This window comes from Scatophagus argus, chromosome 5 (assembly GCF_020382885.2).
Source record: "Scatophagus argus isolate fScaArg1 chromosome 5, fScaArg1.pri, whole genome shotgun sequence".
NCBI lineage: Eukaryota > Metazoa > Chordata > Actinopteri > Scatophagidae > Scatophagus > Scatophagus argus.
Window position 1 is genome coordinate 22,199,276 of NC_058497.1, and position 19,378 is coordinate 22,218,653.

The 19,378-nt window shown below is 41.3% G+C and overlaps 1 protein-coding gene across 1 annotated transcript in view; it reads left to right on the forward strand.

Moving 5' to 3' along the window:
* Positions 1–18,234, forward strand: part of LOC124059571 (LHFPL tetraspan subfamily member 6 protein) — a 41,502-nt gene extending 23,268 nt beyond the window's left edge. Inside the window, exons 3-4 of the mRNA XM_046389688.1 lie at positions 13,135–13,233; positions 16,432–18,234. Coding sequence (XP_046245644.1) covers positions 13,135–13,233; positions 16,432–16,550 — 218 coding nt within the window. The 3' untranslated portion in view covers positions 16,551–18,234. The remainder of the gene's footprint in view (positions 1–13,134; positions 13,234–16,431) is intronic.
* The last annotated feature ends 1,144 nt before the right edge of the window (positions 18,235–19,378 follow it).

Consider the following 19,378-nt stretch of genomic DNA (forward strand, 5'->3'; position numbering starts at 1 on the left):
GGATGGTCTGCAGGCTACAAAGTCCGATCTCATTTATATGTTTTATAGCTTACGAGGAGAAACACTATATTATAACGCAGCATATTCCCTCCTGGGTGCTGAATTGCGGGTGATTGTCTTTTGGGGATGATCAAGCCAAAAGTCAGCCCTCACATTTACCTTTTTCTCAGGCACAGAAGAGATCCATGCATGTCGGCAACAACGCAGCATGTGCAAATAAAGATGTTAACAGTGAACCCTCCAACCGCTGTTCGCCTGTGATCATCAGATCGGCTGCAGAGTAAGGACGTGGTGACCTTCAGGTTTGGGGGATGGGGCGTTTTTCTTCTGTAGGGACTTACCCAGTGGGCTTAACTCAACCTCTCGTCCATCAAGAGTTCCCATGTTCCCAGACAACAGCGATTGTGTCTTAATGTATTCACTGAATGCTAATCAGGCAGCCAAAGTCCAGGGGGTGGGGCAGGGCTTGACACAGACAAGGTCCTGGATAAACATGCAGAGGAATTTTTTTTCTCCCGCCGTCATCACATTCCCTCTCATTTAGAAAGCAGCAAAAAAAAACTGAAATTGCATTTGTCACTCGTGTTGCTGTGCCGCTTCATCTGTCAGTTAATACACTTGTTTGTCTCATTATGGAGTCGTGACAATTCTGTTTTGATTTAGCTCGTGCCCTGGGGGTACCCCGTGATTGTTTCGCCCTCACTGACTTCAAGCAGCTCCAATTCAGTGTGTGTATATTTTGCCGCCGAGAGTGTGTTTATATAAATCTTTTGGCACCTCTGGCCAGAGGTTATATCCTCTAACATTAATCAAGACTCAACAGACTCCTAATCTTTTATCCTGAGTACTGTTAGCCCCACAGACAAACTCTTTATGGCTCAATCAATCAGACTGACTAGCTCTGAAATGTCCAGTCGTACATTCTCAACAGCCTTTGGCAGGCTGTTCACTCACTGTGAGGCTCAGTGCTACAGTAATCAACATTCAAGAAAAACAAAAAAGATTCATTGCTGACAAATTAGTGTGCACATGCAGTGACCTATGATCTTGGACGATTCAGTGATAATTTGCAAGCACGGACAAGTCCCTCTCAGAGCCACGTGCACTCAGATTGATTCGATCAGCAGGCGTATTGTGGACGAGCTCTTTTGACAGTGAATGGCAGCCTTTGTAGACACATCACATTACAGAGGCGAACTTTCCTGCACAACAGTGAAAGTTAATTTTGCTCTGAAGTTTCACTGTTTCATCCTACAAAGTCATCTAATTCATCGGCAGTGCGGCAGGCCCAAGTTTTATCTCTTATTTTAAGCTTCTGGAGAGACTCACTCATGTTCATGAATACTGATGGAATTTTATAAAGCACTATTTGTACAGAGCTAATGTAACCTGAGGTTGGGGAGTGATTTGAATAATTGAGAGAGATCATTGATGATTTTAATCCTGATGCGACTCTGCCATGGATATAATTTAAGTGAAAATCCAGCGCAAATTACCAGTCTATATTTTGGTGAAGTCAGAGGTCCTCCTGATAATGCACACTAATCCCATGTAAATTGAATTTGTTTTTGGAATCTCCTTCTTTTAGATGTTAGATTCTGTTCTTTGTTGTAAAACTGGAAGCAGGAGTGGAAATTCTTTTACTAGGCAATTTGAGAAGCTTAGCTTTAGTTGCTTTAGTGAATAACAAAAATGTTGCACATTTGAATCTTAACTTGTTAAATTTTGTTTCCTGGCTGTAATGTTTTTCAGAAAGCACAGAGGCCTGAACATACTTTTAGTCGCCTGTAAACCGAGCATAAGGCAATAGCAGTGGAAATTCACTTTAACTATCCTGACTTTTGGAGCAAACCAGTGTTTTCTCTTCTGATTTTTTTTCTCTGAAACACCTCAGTGAGAGGCAGTTTTCCAACTACTCAGGGAACTATTGATTTTTATTTGCCCTTGGTCCCATACTATAATCTGCGGATTTATGCCATCCACTGGCTCTTATGACATGAATGCCTGCAGCTTGATTGAAGCCATATGTTTGTGGGAGGCAGTGTGGTGTAATAGAGGTGTTAAGTCGGTATTATCTGAAGCGTAGTTAAAAGAAACTCGACCAGGGCACCATTCTTTTGTTAAAAGAAAAGGTTCTTGGTTTTTCACATTTTCCTAATGGGCACAGCACTAGATGAAGGACAGCCATGGATCTATTTCAGATAATTATGGATGCTTTCTGTATTCTCTGTAATTACCCATATAAACTGCTTCATTTTCAGCCCACCTGGTAGCGCTCAACCCGTTGGGTTTTAATTTGTCTGCGTCCATACTCATCCAGTCGGTTTTATTTCCCTGCTTTAAATGTCTTTGATTTAGTTTGCCTCAGGGCTTAGCAGACAAAATGCGAACTGTTTATCAGGAGGAAGATTTAATGAATGTGCCTGTCAAAACAAAAACCAAGTCATCACATTTACCCAGTGCTCTGACCAAGAAGCAAAAATAATCAGCGGTTTTTGGGAAGGGCCCTCAAGCGCTCTGCATATTTCATCATGTTGTACGACAGACCTTTCAACACCAAAAACGAAATAAATAAGTGTCACTGTCACGTCTCCATTCCACACAATCGGTGTTAAGAAGCCGCAGTTTATTCTAGATCTTATTTTATTACCCGTGGGTAAAAAAAGCCTCCTGAAGGCATCGTTAAGAAGACAAGAATTCACCAGGAAACTGCAGTTTCATCACCAACATTTATCTGAGCATAATAGCATCCGCTTCAGTGTACCTCAGTACTTTTTACTACCCTGACAGAAATGGCATAGCAACATAAAAAGCAAGATAATGGCAAATCTTCATGTGAATTGGAATTGGTAGTCTTTTTCCTGACATCTGTTTGGTTTCAATCTGTGGAATCATCAGGGCAGAAATGGCTTTTCATTCTTGAGCAGACAGGATAAACCAGATATTATGTGATTATGTAGGATCACAATACCAATTCAACATCATACAAAATGTCAAGACCACATGCGGTCCCGCACAACCTGATCTCTGCCTCTGCTTTGTGTTGCTGTATTGTGGGGCCCACCGATTACTTGACATGTTACATAATGTGTTCTCATTTCGGCAGTTCTCCTCTTTCTCAGAGTCTCTCAAATGATAAGAGCATGTGATGAAAGACGAGCCAGCAGAGGATCATCACATGACCTTAACTATACAACAGTAACAGAAAACTTTAAGAAGCTAACTTCCCCCTGTTTCTTTTTTTTAACATAAACTTAAACCAACTAATGAACTCTGAAGTGTCAGAAAATTTTCACCTAAAAAAAAATTGATTGACCTTTTGGGGAATACTCTGTTATAAGAGAGAGAGAGTCAGATGAGAAATTCTGCAAAATCCACCAAAATCCATGTGTCATTACGGTTTGGTTTGAGCTTCAGAGGTGCTCGTAGGTGCGTTTGTTCCAACAGAGACCAGGCTAACAGTTTCCCCCCTGATCTGCTGGGAGCTTCATATTTACAGTACTGAAGTGAGAGATATTGATTTTCTTATCTCATTCTCAGCAAGAAATCAAATATGAGCATTTCCCAAAATGTCAAAGTGTTCCCTTAAGAAAATCATGAATATCACAGCATTTCAGGTGAACTCGTCTCAGCTGTTATATCTGTCAACAGTGGATAATTCAGATAGTGACAGTTCAGCCATCAAACCCTCATGAAATAGTATTTCAAAATGTATTTACTTCTGAAATGGTAAAATGTGCTGCTTTGGTTTTATGCTTTGTTTTGAAAATATGTGTTATAATATTCCACTGTTACTGCAGGCCTTCCAGGACTTTGAGCCACTTGTACTGCTGAGATTTCCATTTTAACTGAATGGTTTTCATGTTGCACACACAAACACACACAATGAAATGGTAGGGATCCATTAGTTAGTTAGTTTAGGGAATATTTGAGTTTTGGGAGTTAGGTAAGGCTACTGACTCATTCCCCAAGGGTAATAAGCTAGCCTGGTCTGTGTCCCAGAAGACAGCGGGAATGCAGTGGGGCGGCACTTTAAACCCATGCTATGGAGTACTTTGTGCACTTGGCAATCAGAGTCAGTTTTTCCTCTATCCCTGAAGCGTTGCATTGTCTTTTGAAAGAAGGCTCTTTGTGTTTGCAGTATGGAGCCACTCACATGATGAGCTCCAGTAATGTCAGAGAGGCATTTTGATGTCTGGCAGTGTCTGTGCGGAGGATACTAAAACATTCATGGCATATTTTGATGCTATTACCATGAATATTAAAGTGCTGATTGTGGTCTCTTTGACTTACTGCTACCCTGAAGGCCTTGTGTTAGCATGTTTACTACTCATTGTAAAGCGTAATTAAGGCCTGGAACACAACGCTGTAGGTATATGCTGACTTTTGGACTCACAGCCTACTGTTGTCATGCTTTTCTGTCAGGCTCTGTCAGTGGGAGGAGGGTGCTGCTCAACACATTAGACATGACCCAGTTAGGGAGCTACACTTGTAGGACCCTACAAAGTGGATCTTACCCCGAAGAGGATTTTCATACCCTTTGGCTTTGTTGCCCCCCCAACACACATTTTCTTCTTCCTTCGACTCTCAGCCATCAATTTTCAAATTGAAATTCCAGACAAGTATGCTGATACACATTTGGAGAAGATGCTCATATTCTTTTTTCAAATGTTGTTTTTTTCACATACTTTGATTTTTTTTTTTTTAGTTACTGAAATTTAAGTCTAAATGAGACTGGAAAACTGTGGCCCTGAATTTAAGTTTGCTTTGACTCTATCTGTGTCATGTGCAAGCAAAGTAGCTTATCGTCACCACCCTGCCACAAAGCCCCACAATGATAATAAGTCATTAAAATATTGCAAGATATTGCAAAAGCTAATCTCCCCAAGGCAGCAAATTAACACCCGTGCAGCATGGCAGCAGTCAGGTGATCTTGCCATGGCAGGTTTTCTTGGATACCAGCATACAAGAAGTCATTGTTTCCACTGGTCTTCAAGCTTTAGACTCCAGTATCAGTTCAGTGCAGGGGTGACTACATCAAGAGAAGCGAAATTGTGCAACATCCAGTGGAGAAATTTCTCTCAGATGCTGCTGAATTTTCTCCCTTGTTTTCACCAGCCTCTTAAGTGAATGGAGGGGAAGAATGTCCATTGTGCAGTATGAGATCAGAGGAGACATGGATGAGGTTGCAGGAAGGCGTGGGTTTGTGGCTGGAAAGAGTGAGTGATAGAGAAAATATCTGCGCCCTCGTGTGAAAAGCTCATTCTCCCCACACATCCAGAAGATGTTCTCTTTTGAAAGTTATTTTCTACGTATTTAGCACACCCCAGCTTCGCTTTTATGCTCTGTTTCCAGAGCTGTTTTTTTCTGCTTAATACATAACCACTGCTTATTGAACCAGAAGTTAATTTTGCACTTGTAATTGGTTTGTTATTAATTACCGGTTGTAGTTGGAAACCGTGTGACAGATGAATGGTGTGATTAGATAAGACCAGCTCTTGACAGAACGCCTGTAGCAGAAGCAGCGAAACAGATCAATAAAACACAAGCTGCTCCTTCCGCTCAGGGCCAGTGATGGTGACTGATTGGTGGACATAGAAAGAAATGAGACTGTATTAAAGGAGAGTGGCACAAACCAACAAATAAGCACATACTCATCCGATTTATACTTGATTTTGCTCCAATTCTTATATGCAATCAAACCTGACTATGGAATATTTAAAGACGTCTCAAGCAGTTTTAAGTTGCTAGGTTCTTCTTTGAATTTCCATTGTATCATACTAACTTGGATATATAGACAAAAGTATTGGGCCACCTGACCACCACACCAACAGGAACTTTAATGACATCATCATCATTTAAAATACATAGACAGCTTTGCAGTTTTAATAGCTCAGCTTCCACTCTTCTGGGAAGGCTTTCCACAAGATTTTGTACTGTTTCTGTAGGAATTGTTGCCCATTCATGCAGTAGAGCATGAAGTCAGTGTGGCCAGACACTGATGTTGGATGAAAAGGTCTGGCTTACAATCTCCATTCCAGTTCATCCCAAAGGTGTTGGGTGGGGTTGAGGTCAGGGCTCTGTGAGGGCCAGTCAAGTTCTTCTGCACCAAACTCATCCAACCATGTCTTTATGGACGTTGCTTTGTGCACTGGGGCACAGTCATGCTGGAACAGAAAAGGGCCTTCAACAAACTGTTGCCAAAAAGTTGGAAGCACAGCATTGTCCAAAATGTCTTGGTATGCTGAAGCATTAAGATTTCACCTCATTGGAAGTCACGGGCTGAGCCCAACCCCTGAAAAACAGCCCCATCCCAATACTTTTGTCTGTATAGTGCATATTACATCATGCCATGTGTTTACAGTTTGCTCTGTTTTGCTGTGTGGAAATCCCCAACACTTTGGGCACATATTTGCATTCCCTTTTCCTATTAATTAGGAAGGAATAATACTACACAGCCATGTGCCTCCAATTTATTGTGACAAGGGCATCACTGAGCGTGCATGCAGGCTTTGGTCCCCGAGGGCAACTCATATACAACAGATCAAACGAGACGAGCAGAGAAGCAATACCATAGTCTGTTTGCGAGCTGACATGAAAATATAACCATGCAGACCTCACATAAACATGGCCTCACAGTGAGGCTTTTTAAGTCATTTGATGCTTTCCTGGGATCAAGGGCTGTTGCAACTGTTTGACCATCCTCTTAAGGGGAGGACGGTCACAATAGTTGGAGCTTGTTGTTCTCACTGGCCCGGTCAGTAACACAGTTTTCTGTGCATGATATTAAAGTTGAAATGCCAAGAAAGCGGAGAAACATAAGATGTACCCAAAGACAGACTGCAGACAAAAACATCACACAGTAGTCGAGGAACTGGACAAGAAGTTCCCTATTAAGAACAGCAGGGAAGAAACATGTCGTTGAACCAGTAAAACATTTCTGGTCTAACTGCATGATTAAAGCGTTTAATAGTTTAGCAGAACAATAGTGATTAAAAAAAACAACTGAATAATTCTCTCCTCCTTAACGTAGCCTCGTGAAGGAGGAGAGAACCAGTGAGTAGGCTGTCGGCTAAATAACGCTCGAATGCCAGGCATTGGCAGCATTAGTATGCCTCACTTTGCACATCACATATCACACGTACTTCACATACTCTCTTTAATCCCTCCTTTCTCTGCATCCCCCTCATGCTCCATCTCTCGCAGCTCCAGTATCTAGCATTTCAACTGAATCTCCAGATCCCTGTCTTGGTTGCGTGAAAACACCAACTTTGCTGGCAAAAAATACAAATATAGGGATGAGCCCACCTGAAAACGACTGTGTTTATTCAACTCAAACGACAGAGAGGATCCAAACATCATAAGAAAAGCATGCAGGTGTGCAAGCTGTACATGATAAAGTGCGCCTTTTGTTTCAGGTGAAAGAGAAAACATGCCTCAGCATGTAGGGAAGGGACTGTTGACTTATTAGTCACATGGGCTGTTGAAGCTCAAGTAACGTGGCAACCTGTCACTTTCTCATATTAAAGGTCAGAGGAGCCACACTTGAACATGTTTGCAAGGCTGTATAAATAAACAAAATGTCATTATTTAATTAAATTTAGCACAATTTTGCATGCATTTCAACAACAAAATGTCTTTTTTTTCAAATTGTAATCCTTAAGATTTAAGTCATGCTTGATTTGGCGACACCCTTGCTTACTGTTATATCAGCAAGAGTGGTTTAATGCTGCGGCAATCACTCCATCAACAGCTGCTTTGTCAGAAATACAACAGAAGAGAAATGGTGTATCTATTTACAGTTCACACACTCCAACAGTGATATAAGTGTGAAATGACTGCAACGTTTTTCACAGCAAGACAAGGTAAGCAGGCCACAGAAAAATTAGTTACCTTGCTGGGGAGGAAGTGGGCAGCCTGTGACCTGCGACTCTTCATCTGACAGCTCACTCTGCCTGACTGTTTTTGAAGAACAAACCACCCACGTCAAGGATAAAAACACTGTGTTTCCTGTGGCTTCGTCTCAGTGAAAGCCACCTCATTTTTCTCCATTTGAAGGTGTTTAATGTAAAGCAGCAGCATGTGGGAAATGTTGCATTAGCATTGCTGGTGTCTTATTACGGCTCTGATACAGCTGCACCAGAGTGCAGTTAACAGTGAGGCTGATATCAATGAGATAAAATTAAAAACGGTAATGCTGGATTAAACGCTGCGTTGCTTCCTGTGAATCCCTCATGCATAGGGAATCTGCCTCCACCACAAACAATGAAAATTACTATATAGAGCGCTAATGCAGAATGCAAATACTGCTGCTGAGAAATGCCAACGATAAGTAGTGTCAAAAAGAAAGTTTGATTCTATGAAAGCTGCTTAAAAAGATGAACAGCAGCACCAGAAAATTGATGGAATAATCTTTACTGGCAAACACTTTCAACTGCCATCAGAAAAATAAGATTTTAAACAGAAAATGTAAAAGCAAACAGTGTTTTGCACTGCACAGACTTGCCTTCCCAGGTGTGGTTACTCTTACATTTTCAACCTTTTTTCGGATGATCCTCCAAGCCCAAAAGGGAATGTGCTACATTAAGCCAGTCCATTCAGGCACATCCCCACTCCAATTCCCTGGCCACTGAAATTCTCTGAGCCTTTTCTCCCTGTCCTCTTTGGCCTTTTGAATGATAACCTTGAATGGTATTGTTTCGGGGCATGAAGGAGGGTAAAGAAATCCCTTGGTTTCTGACAGAGAGCAAGAAGGCTTGACAAAAGGCATCAGCACTCCCCAAATCAGCCAATGTGGGGGATATGAAAAGGGGGCAGTTTTTCATTCAGGTAAAAAGCATTAACAGGAGAAAAAAAAAGGATGGGAAAGAATAGAGCAACTCTGATGGAATAAAGCACTTCTCTGTGTGCTTTTTAAAGCACTGAAATACGATTTCAGAAGTGAGCTCAGCTATGATGATGAAATCAGAAGCAAGGATGTACAGAAGAAAGTTCAGTATATTAGAGAAGATTTTATGGATTGAGCGCTGATATGTGGGACTGATTGTATTTGGTTAGGTCTATTTCACTGAACTCTTTCCCAGTTCAAAGAATAGCCTTTCAGAGATGCCATTAGGCCTGAGACAGTCATTCAGATACGGACTACATGAGGATCAATTGAAACTCAATCTGTGAATAAGTTGCCTGGCCTCTTACATTGTGAGCTGGATGCTCTTCCTGACCCTCTCCTCTTCCTCTTCACCTTTGCAGCAGGGAAGACTATCAGGCATCAGCTGTCTGCCAAAGCAGCTGAAACAGGACTCCAAAGTGGGCTTAGGTTTTACACACAGTGGTTTCTGGCAAAAAGCAGCAGAGTAAACAAACAAACCTCCCAGGCCCGTGTTGATAGAGCAGCACTCGAACGTTTCCCAATCTCCCAGGAAGCTAAGGGCATCTTTAAGTTTGACCTGTGGGAACAGTTGTTGCTGCTAAAGGGAAACTAGTTATCTTGACTCCTTGTAGCCTCTGTGGAAGGCACACAGAGGGTCTGATCGTGCATCTTTTCACATTTCTGATCGTTTCTGTGCTTTTCTGTGTCTGCTCTGTATTGTCAATGTTGTTGGCATGTAGCAGCAGTAACAGCCTTCTGGTGACTCTCAGTCTTGTCTTCATTGCAGCTTAGCGGAGTTCTGCAATGATTTCATCATGAGACGAGTCATCTGCTCACAGAAAAATGAGCATCTTGTTGAATTTGGTCATGTTGTCTGAGGAGAACCCCTCTGTGGTTTGAGAAGAGCATTGAAATTCATAAAAGACCTTGTTGTCTGAAGTTATTTGGGCATTTGCCAATTCCAGTCAGGGCCAACAACATGACTGTGGTGGTGGAGCTGTTGTTTAATATGATGTGCTTTGCACTTGGTTTGCATGTTTGAATGGCAGGGGATACCGTAATTCTTACAATGGCAAGCACACAGAGTCCACCACCATATCAGTTAGCTTAGCCACTAAACTTACGAACTACAGTACCACAACCTTAGAACTGAAGTGACTCTGAATTCACTGGAGGTTTCTTTATGTTGTGGCACGATGACCATGAACATTTCAAAAGACGAAAGGCATCACCTTGTTTGCATGCAGTGAAATGCAGTTTATTTATTTCTATTTTCTGCTGCAGCAAACTAATTTTCCTGAAGGAATCATTAAGCTTTATCTTATCTTAAGGAGTCTAGCATGTGGCTGGCTCTTGTGATCATAGCGTATCCGCTAGCTCAGTGGTTCTCAAGCCCAGAGCCAGGACACCAGATTTAGGTCAAGAAAATTAGGGGAATTCACAAAATGATTTATGGAAAGAAAAACCCACACATGCATTCTTGCTATAATACCAAGTGTTTGCGTGTGCACTCTGTGATGGGGATCATGAGAAGGAACTGAGTCTGAGAGGTCACAAGTCAAAAAAAGGTTGGGAAGCGCTGCTGTAGCTGACAGCCGCATGCTAAATGATACAAATCCCTGACTGTCTGTGTAGACTCGGGCGCTTCGGTGTCAGCTTAGGAAATGAGAAGGACAAGAAGTAACGGCCTACAACAGCACGCATGGAGAATCAGAGCCTGAGGTAGTTGCCTCTCAAAAGTCCACACTTCTTTCCAGCAGCAGCTTGCCTCATAAACATAATGTGAAAGAAAATGTTTCATTCTTTGTAATCTTTCTCCCACATGCCAGTCACCAGCCTCCCTACCTCTGCTTCTCAATAACCCACATAGTGAGTGTGGAGGATGGGATTTGATGGAATTAACTTTAGTGGCAGAAAATAAATAAATCAAATAAATAAAAGCCAAAAGAGAAATGTAGGGCCACATATGAAACAGAATTGAATTACACCTTGGCAGTGTGATTATATTTTTGCTCATCAGCTCCCACAGTGATCTGTATTTTGCTGTGTATGTCTCAATAGTGTCATGGTAACATGTGAGTGCTCACGTTGATTTCACCCACTGCAGTGTTGCAGGCTCAGTGAGTTTATCCCCAAAAACAACAGAAGATCCTTACGAGTCCCTGAGAAGGATGATTTTTTTTTTTTTTTTGTGCTGGGACAATGGACCTGAGCTCCTGTCTGTGTTGTGGCAATAACTTTTCTTCTGTTTCTTCTGTCTGTCTGCGTGATGTGGAAACTATCCACTGAAGGTTTTCTTTCCCCGTTCTTTTCTCGAAGGTGCCTGCCACAAAGCAGAAGCTCTTTATGCTTTTGATCATTTTGACAAAGGTGTTAATCAAAGAATGACTGAGAATCCTCATAAAAATTGATTTTTCAAATGGAAATACAGTTTGTGGGTTAGAATAACAGTATTTTCTGGGAAACAACGCTACATTTTGGTTTTTGCGTTTTTTTCCCCCTCATGCTGCAAGGGAAATCACTTTGATTACATGCTGCTGTATCTCTGAGCCTTACACAACACTTGAAAGAGAATTTTTGATTTTGTTAAATATTAATCATGAATACATTATCATACTCTCGTGCTTTTACAGTCTTTACTGTTACAAATTTGAATCAAAACGCAATCGGTAACATTATATAATTGAGAATATTTTAATGACTGCTCGTATGCTCACTTGCTCACATCGCAGTCCACAGTGACTGCTTGTGTAGGGATTTCCATCAAACGCTTCTGAGTTGCGTTTGCTGCACTGCTCAGTGAGAAGCTAGTAATTTTAGGTCTGAAGCAGAAATTCATCTGAAGTTCTCTTCAGGGTCTGAAGAAGCAGCAGCCGAGTTGTTACGTATGACAATCCCTGGATCCCCCTCTGATCCTGAGCTGTAATGACACAGACTTGGTTAGAGCCTCTTTACATCCCTTCATTCTCATCAGTACGCCAGAGTTTCTCTGAATTGATTTTCTGCCACAGGTGCCATCCGGTATATTTTCTCCCAGAGCTGAGCTAATGATATTTGCCGTCCGTTTGGCCACGACCGGTGAAACCACAGATGTCTTTTTCACTTTTCCCACTCCACCCCTGATGTTAGCAGGTTTGTCTAGCCCATCTGCATTATCACACGGATTAATTCCTGCTTGTTATCTGGCCTAGCTGTAGTGCGGCAGTCCTGGATGGCAGGGGTAATCATGTTGGAAGGCAGAGCTTTCTTGCATTTCCTTCCTCTGCTGCCATCCTCATATCCCAAAACTGATAGCAGGGCAGACACATTGGAGGGGATTAAGCTAATGTGATGGCAGAGCCACCTACCAGAGGCCTCCACAGGGTAATTTCAAGAGACAGGCCTTGGCATCCAGGGAATAACTTGTCAAGACCTGGTTGCAGGCTAATATTAAGGATATTAATCCTTAATGTAATGGCCTTGACTAGATTTTACTCTTGTCTCTGTGTGCAGTTTTAAACACAGCCATAAGTCTCTTTAATCACTGACATAAAGCAGTCCCTCAAGGATTTTCCAGAGTTTTACAGTAATTATTGCGCACCAAAAAATGCTTGTTTTTTTTTTTTTTTTTGACTGTTGCTGCTGTGAGAAATTGCCAAGCTATTTGCATATGTTCGTTGTTCATTTGCAGCGGTTTTATGAGCTGCTGGCAGAGCGGAGCGCTTTGTTTTGTTGCATTAAAAACGTGATGAAGTGTTAAAATCACAATCCGTGTCGTTTTACAAAGAGATGCGAGGCTTGTTGAGAGGTAAAACTGCTGGAACGGGTCAGAGCTGCCTTCCCCTGTCGATATCTGCTGGAAACGGTTGATAAGGTGGAAAAAAAATCAAAGCGGTGAGGTCACACACATCACTCTGTTGGAGAGCAGCAGCTTATTGTCTTTTTGATGATTTTAATTAACACAAAATCCAAAGAATGGGAGGGAAACCACACTGAACCTCAGTTTTAAATTCACCTTGCTTCATATCTGGATGCAGCAACGAAAAAAAAACAATACACCACTTTGCATTTTTCCTCCTCATTAATGAAGGTTTAAATAATTAAAAAACCCAAAGAGGCGAGGTCTCGTGAAAACAATGCAGACCTTCCTTGAGGAGCTGAGTGAACACCTTGAGGCTGAGAGTTTGTCCTTGCTGCATACAGCGTTTTAGTTTTTGAACCCATGAGATCAGTGGAGCTACTGCGATTCCTTCATCGCTGACAGACTCTCTTTGTCTTGTTCTCAGGTCTGCTCATAGGATCTGGCTGTGCACTCTATCCACTGGGATGGGACAGCGAGGAAGTACAACAGACCTGCAACAACAGCTCAGACCAGTTTCAACTAGGTAAGAAGTCTACCCGGCGGATCCAGTATGCACACACAGCTACAGCCTGAGCCTGAATTACAGACTAATGCTCAACCTTGACTGAGTAAATTTGTCTTGTGTTCACTGAATGTTCTGGCCCCAGAACAGATGAATCTATGAAGAAGTTGGAAGCTGAGAACACGCTTTCATGTCTGGCCCTTGACATTCTGCCTTTTATAGAAACCAAGCAGACACGCTGTCATATACCGAAGAGACGCAATCCCTTGGTATTTAAAATGTATGATATAAAGTCAACAGAATCTCCAGAAGCTGGCGATTTCTGACGTCTTTTATATTTATAAATATGTGCTGAGAATAAGCAGGAGCCAGATTTGTGCTCTGTATTCAGCTGGCATTCTCAGGACTATCTCACAGACAGTAATATGCTACTGTATGAGACGCTATAGGCAGGTGGGAGAGTTAGTCATACTGCAGCTGCTCTTTTATTTGATGCTAATCAAATGGAGTTTGATTAAGTAGTGGAGCTTAACGTGGAGCTCATAACTAATGTAATTAGGTGACAGGTGAACAAACAACACACTGACATTTTTCTGTTCTGTTCAGCCTCGACAGTGTTGGGTCTAATAACAAAGAGATCCCAAGGGACTTGCTAAATGAAAGCCAACAGAACAGTCATTAAAATATACCTGGTTCATATGAAAATAGACTTGAGATTAAACTAAACGAAAACCTCAAATTTCCTGTCAGTCTCGACTGATTATGAAATATGCTGTGTTCAAAGTCGACATTTTCACAGCTTGTTCTCACTCCCAACGTGCTGAATATGGCAGAAGCCCCATCTGGAGGCATTTCTAGTGTAAGGAGTGTGAAACACCCATATCAGGAGGTAGTCAGCATGAATGTTGTTAGTTAATGTTGCCGTTGCATCCTGCCTATTTGAATTTGACATGTATATGAATTAGAATTTTGACCTAATGGTGGCGCTATTAGAAAGGTCCACCAAAAACGGGTCATTAACTGCGGACTATGACTATTCACCGCCAGTTAGCCGCCAGGAAATCCAGCCGCTAGTTTGTGCCATGAATCAATGAAGTGTCACCTTTAGACAATAAATTTTAATATCACAATATCATGATGATGTAGTGAGTCAGCGATACAACAGTGTTAACATTGTTGATGGATTATAAGTGATATGAATTGTGGATTCAAACGGGGTACTGCTGCCACCATGTCAGCAGCAGATGGATGTCCTGGCTGCATTTAAACCTTAAGCATGTTCACATATCTCAAATTTCAGAGCATTTCGTCAGAAGTAATTGCATTGGATAAATTTTAATTTGGTGATTTCCTCTTTGATAGAACATGCTCGTGGCACATGTAAATTATTGTTAACAAGCGCGATCGCATCAGGGCGCTGCTGGGCGCCTCTGGCATATTAAATTTACTTGTTGAAGACGACTGCACGGGAGTTATTACAGTTTCAACTCATTCCTTGTAGCATCCTCGGCTGTGATGTTCTCCCATGAGAACTGCGGATGTCACACAAGTGATGTGTTCGCCATGACAAACGCTTTGAATCTCTCCTTCTTAGACTCATTGATTAATCATGAAAGAAAGAGGGAGAAGTCAGTGCTTTAGTAATTCAGCTTTGGAGCTGCAGGACACGTTAATTGCATGCATGTTCGATGTGGGAAAATTTGGCTAAAATCCTACTAACAGATCCTACTTAAGTGCACGTAATGAATGTTTTGACCTGACATGTTTTTAAATGTCCCCACGTTATGTTAACAGATGAACTGCTGCGGTATTTTAAAAATCAGGCAAAGCTAATTTTCATTATGTGTGACTCTGTGCTGAGAGAAATTTGCAACAGAAAATGGATCAGAGAAATAAGTCTTTCTCAGTTGTGGTTGTTCAATCAGGTTTCCACAGTGAGAAGATGATTTGATATGAACTGTTAATGAGACGCCTTCTCCCACCAGGCTGCTAATTAGATATATTCAATCAGATATTTTCCCAAATTTCAGTGTTTTTAATAATAAGATATCTTGATGGCCATCACAGCATTTTCCAAATTTAGAATCAGATGTAGGTCATATCCTTGTTTAATAATGCACTTAATGTTCTCTGAGGATTATAAAAGATGTGTCTTAACGAGGCACTTCATGTTTTAATTTGTGTTTGCTTTCGGGCTTTTGTGGTCGGTTTCAGCATTTTTCATCACTGGTGTTCTGTTTAAAAGTTTGTTTTGTGAGAGCGCATTTGCCACATGCCGAACTCTCTGTTTGCCAATGAAGTGAAACGCTGTTCAGTGCATTTGTTTCAGCAGTGTTAACTCTTTTTCACAAGAGGAAGGGAAATGTTGTGGCTTGAACAAAAATGTCAGGCAGTTCACAACGTTTTCTGCTCTTAACACCTGCATGTTAATGTTGCATTTAGGGGAGGAACAGAAGTGTAGTGAAACATTCTTGCAATACGTTACATACAAATAGATTTTCTATTTCACTGCAACTGACATGACAGTGAAATTATCAGGATGTCATCACATAGCATTCAGGATGACTGCTATGCCTTCATGTTCACGCACAACTAGATCACCAATCCATGAACACCTAATGGTCATGAACAGAAACACTAGTGCCAGCACACACGTTTCCAAACTAAATACATTATTTAATTCTGCTAACATACCCTTAAAAACCCTGAAATCAAGTAAGAAATGGCCGCTATGTGTACACAGGACATGGAAAGTAGAGATATTACAATTATAGAAACAAGGTAAGACAAACAAAGTTATATCAAGATATAATGTTTCAAGCACCAGAAACAGGCAAAAAGACTACAAAGTTAAAGCTTTGTTAGAACTAAAATGTCTTTATTCCCTCAAACATTACCATAGCAGACACAGGACTCGCAGAGAGACATTTTTACCTCCTCCTGCTGTTTATTTTATCTCGGTCTCAAAGAGATGTGAGATTTAGAAGTACTTATCATAAAAAAGCTCTACAAAGGAAGAGTTAACCGTGCAGGTCTCTTTCAACACTCAGACAGTCTGGTTAAACTGAAATCAAATCAGTTGTTTCCTGGTGAAAGGCTTATCCAGCCAAATTTTACTGAAGTCCTTTCACGGCTGTTTGGAGGTATCCTGTGGACAGAAGCATAGATAAAATAGAAGGTGAAGAGATATCACCCTGATTCCCCTGCTTTCCTTTGCAGGTTCCTGCCAGATCGGCTGGGCGTATTACTGCACGGGGGCGGGGGCGGCGGCCGCCATGCTGCTGTGCACCTGGCTGTCCTGTTTCGCCGGGAAGAAGCAGAAGCAGTACCCGTACTGAAGAGTGCGTCCGGGAGACGTGGACGGGCGTGTGGTGCGATGAAAGGGAGAGGACTCTGACTCTGTGGACTCACACCAGTACAGCACACCAGGCACCAAAGACACCAAGTCATTATGGTGCTCTGCACATCATGGGACACTTCTACTCATCCGACAACTGCAGGGACTGATTAGTTATGCAGCACACACCCACACACACATGGCTTTGAAAACTGGTTATTCTCATAAAGGTTGCTCTTAAATGAATAATGTATGGACCAATACTATTTGTAAAAGTGTTACATAGCTATTTCCTTAACAAAAAGAGTATTCTCTTTTTTTGTCTTTTTTGTCTGTGATAGTGTGCCCCGTGATGAAGAAAAAAGTATATTGCTTCCTTGTTTGTGAAGTGTTTGTGTCTTCATGTTTCATTCTTGCCTTAAAACACAAATGCAATAATCCCTATAAAGTAAAGCAACCCAACAGCCAGCTGTCGGCTTCCTCAGCTCAGCTCAGCTTTTTCAGATTCCAAAAACCTAAGCATAGTTTATTTAACACATTCATAAGAGGTACATTGTTTATGATGATGTATTTTATCATATAAGCACATGTTTTGTATTCACTCTTCAAATTATTCTTTGTCTGTGTTTTCGTTTTGTAAATAAATGTTTATTGAAATTCTGGATTTAGGTGTTATTTCAGTCACAGAATTCGCCCCGAGGTAAAGTGAACAGGCCTGCACTCACATTCCTAAAAAGCTTTTCCCATGACCTCTTGATCCTGGTCGTGTTGGCTACATGTGGGAGTCCTTTTTTGACCCAATCAATAAAGAGGGTAAGGAAAGGCAGTGCAGGCAGTGCTGTGAATGTAACTTTTCCCTGTTATTGATGAGGTAAATCCCATGACCTCTGGTCAGATTATTTTCCATTTGATCAGGTCGCTCACCCTTAAAGTATCCGAGCCTTCCAGACAAAGCCTGAGATGCAATGACACCCTGGGACACGGAGAAGCTTAAAGTAAATGTGTATCTTTTTGGTTCTCAGCTTGCCTTCATAGTGTGAATAACAATAATGGTAACCTTTTCATCGCAATTACCGCGGTTCTGTGTGTATCTTCGGAGGTGTGAGCGGTGCCTAGCTTTTCAGTTACTATTTTTAGTCATTTGTTCCTCTCCGTTTTCACTACTTTGATTAACAAACAACACTTCAGAGATTCATGCAAGCAAAGTCAGCTCATTTACGATGCAGCTGTTCTCAGTGTATTTGGCCCTCATTAGCATGCCCATTTTCTCACAATCCCCCCCTCCATCCTCACTTGAGAAATCTCTCTCTCAGTGCTCACTCTGTTTAATATGTTAGCATGGCTCCACTGCGTTCTGCTCTCTCTGATGTGTGATGCTGATTGATATCACCAGCGATTGTTACAGAGTACCAACCAGATGCCTCATCAGCAGAGGCTGACACATTGAGGTCGAGTCGGAGCGTTCCTCAGACTGACAGGGTGTACCTCGCAGTCTCAGGTCTTGTTACTTGTAGGTGGCTGATTGTCTTCCTTAAGCACGTGGTAACCGGGAAGTACAGCTGCTCTCATCAGCCGCTGAGTGAAAGCAATGTTACAGCTGTTATAACTGATATAGACGGTTTTCTAAATGCTGGGAGGACCACACTCTTATTTACATTAACCTCAAAAGTATTAGGACAGAGGCAGATATGTCAAAACCTGTAAAAATAAAACTTTAAAACCTTTAAAAGCACCGTTCAAACCTACAGAGTTTGAGGACTGGATCCATTTGGCAGATTAGCTACAAGTTGAAACACACATCAAAAGAACCTTGACTGCAGTAAAGCTGACATGCTGTAAAATGTAAATCAGAATTGGGTAATATGCTAATAATTTTTGACATATATAAAATGAGATGACCATTTTCCCAGTACCAGCAGGATTATAAACTGTCTTAGCTCTTCAGAGCTGCAGTATAATTTGATCAAATGCAATTAGGTTACCTCACACTAGTCAGCCAGAGTACTTGATGCCGGATCCAAAAAGCAGCCTAATGCTATTTTTAATTTCCAAATTAAATGTCTTTAACTATGAAGGAAAATGCCATGAGAGAAAAAAATCTGAGGAAGAAATTAACAAGCACAATAGTACCACTAACTGAATGCCGCAGAAGTCACAGGCAACACACTGATGCTGAAAACACCCTGTGCTGTGTGTTTTTTTAATAGCTTTGAAGGGGGATTATTTAGGGAAGAACGCACTAAATCACTTTACAGGGTTCAGCCTTGGTAGCCAGTTAGATACATCTGCATCATTTAATTATTACTAATTATTTTTCCCTAACTGTACCCTGGTGAGACAATTACTGCCCTCCATATAGCGACTCTTCTTTAAGGTTTTGTGCGACCATAGCACCAATCTCCATTAAGATACTGCATAATAGATACTGCTGCAGCACAGCAAAATAGTGAACCGTGCAATCCCACAGTGTAGAAACTGAATAAATAATGGGTTTTGTTGTCATCGTTGTTGTTTGTTTTGGACATGAGTGAATGTAATAGTAAGAAAAAAAAGAACTAAAGAATCTGCAGCTCAATAATGAAGATGGTTAGATAGGTGTTTCACATTAATTAGAATGTAAACAATCAGTGTGCCCAGAAAGAGGAGTGATTTACACCAAAATCTGACTTAAAATAAACTCACATCCACATATTCTGTGTTTCTGACTGTGATCTGAGGGTCCCCACTACAACGGAGCATCTCGTATTTGCCTAAATTTGGCTATACTTTTAGAGATCTGAAACCTATTTTGTTTATCTGGACAGAAAATGAAGGGAATTTGTGATTAAA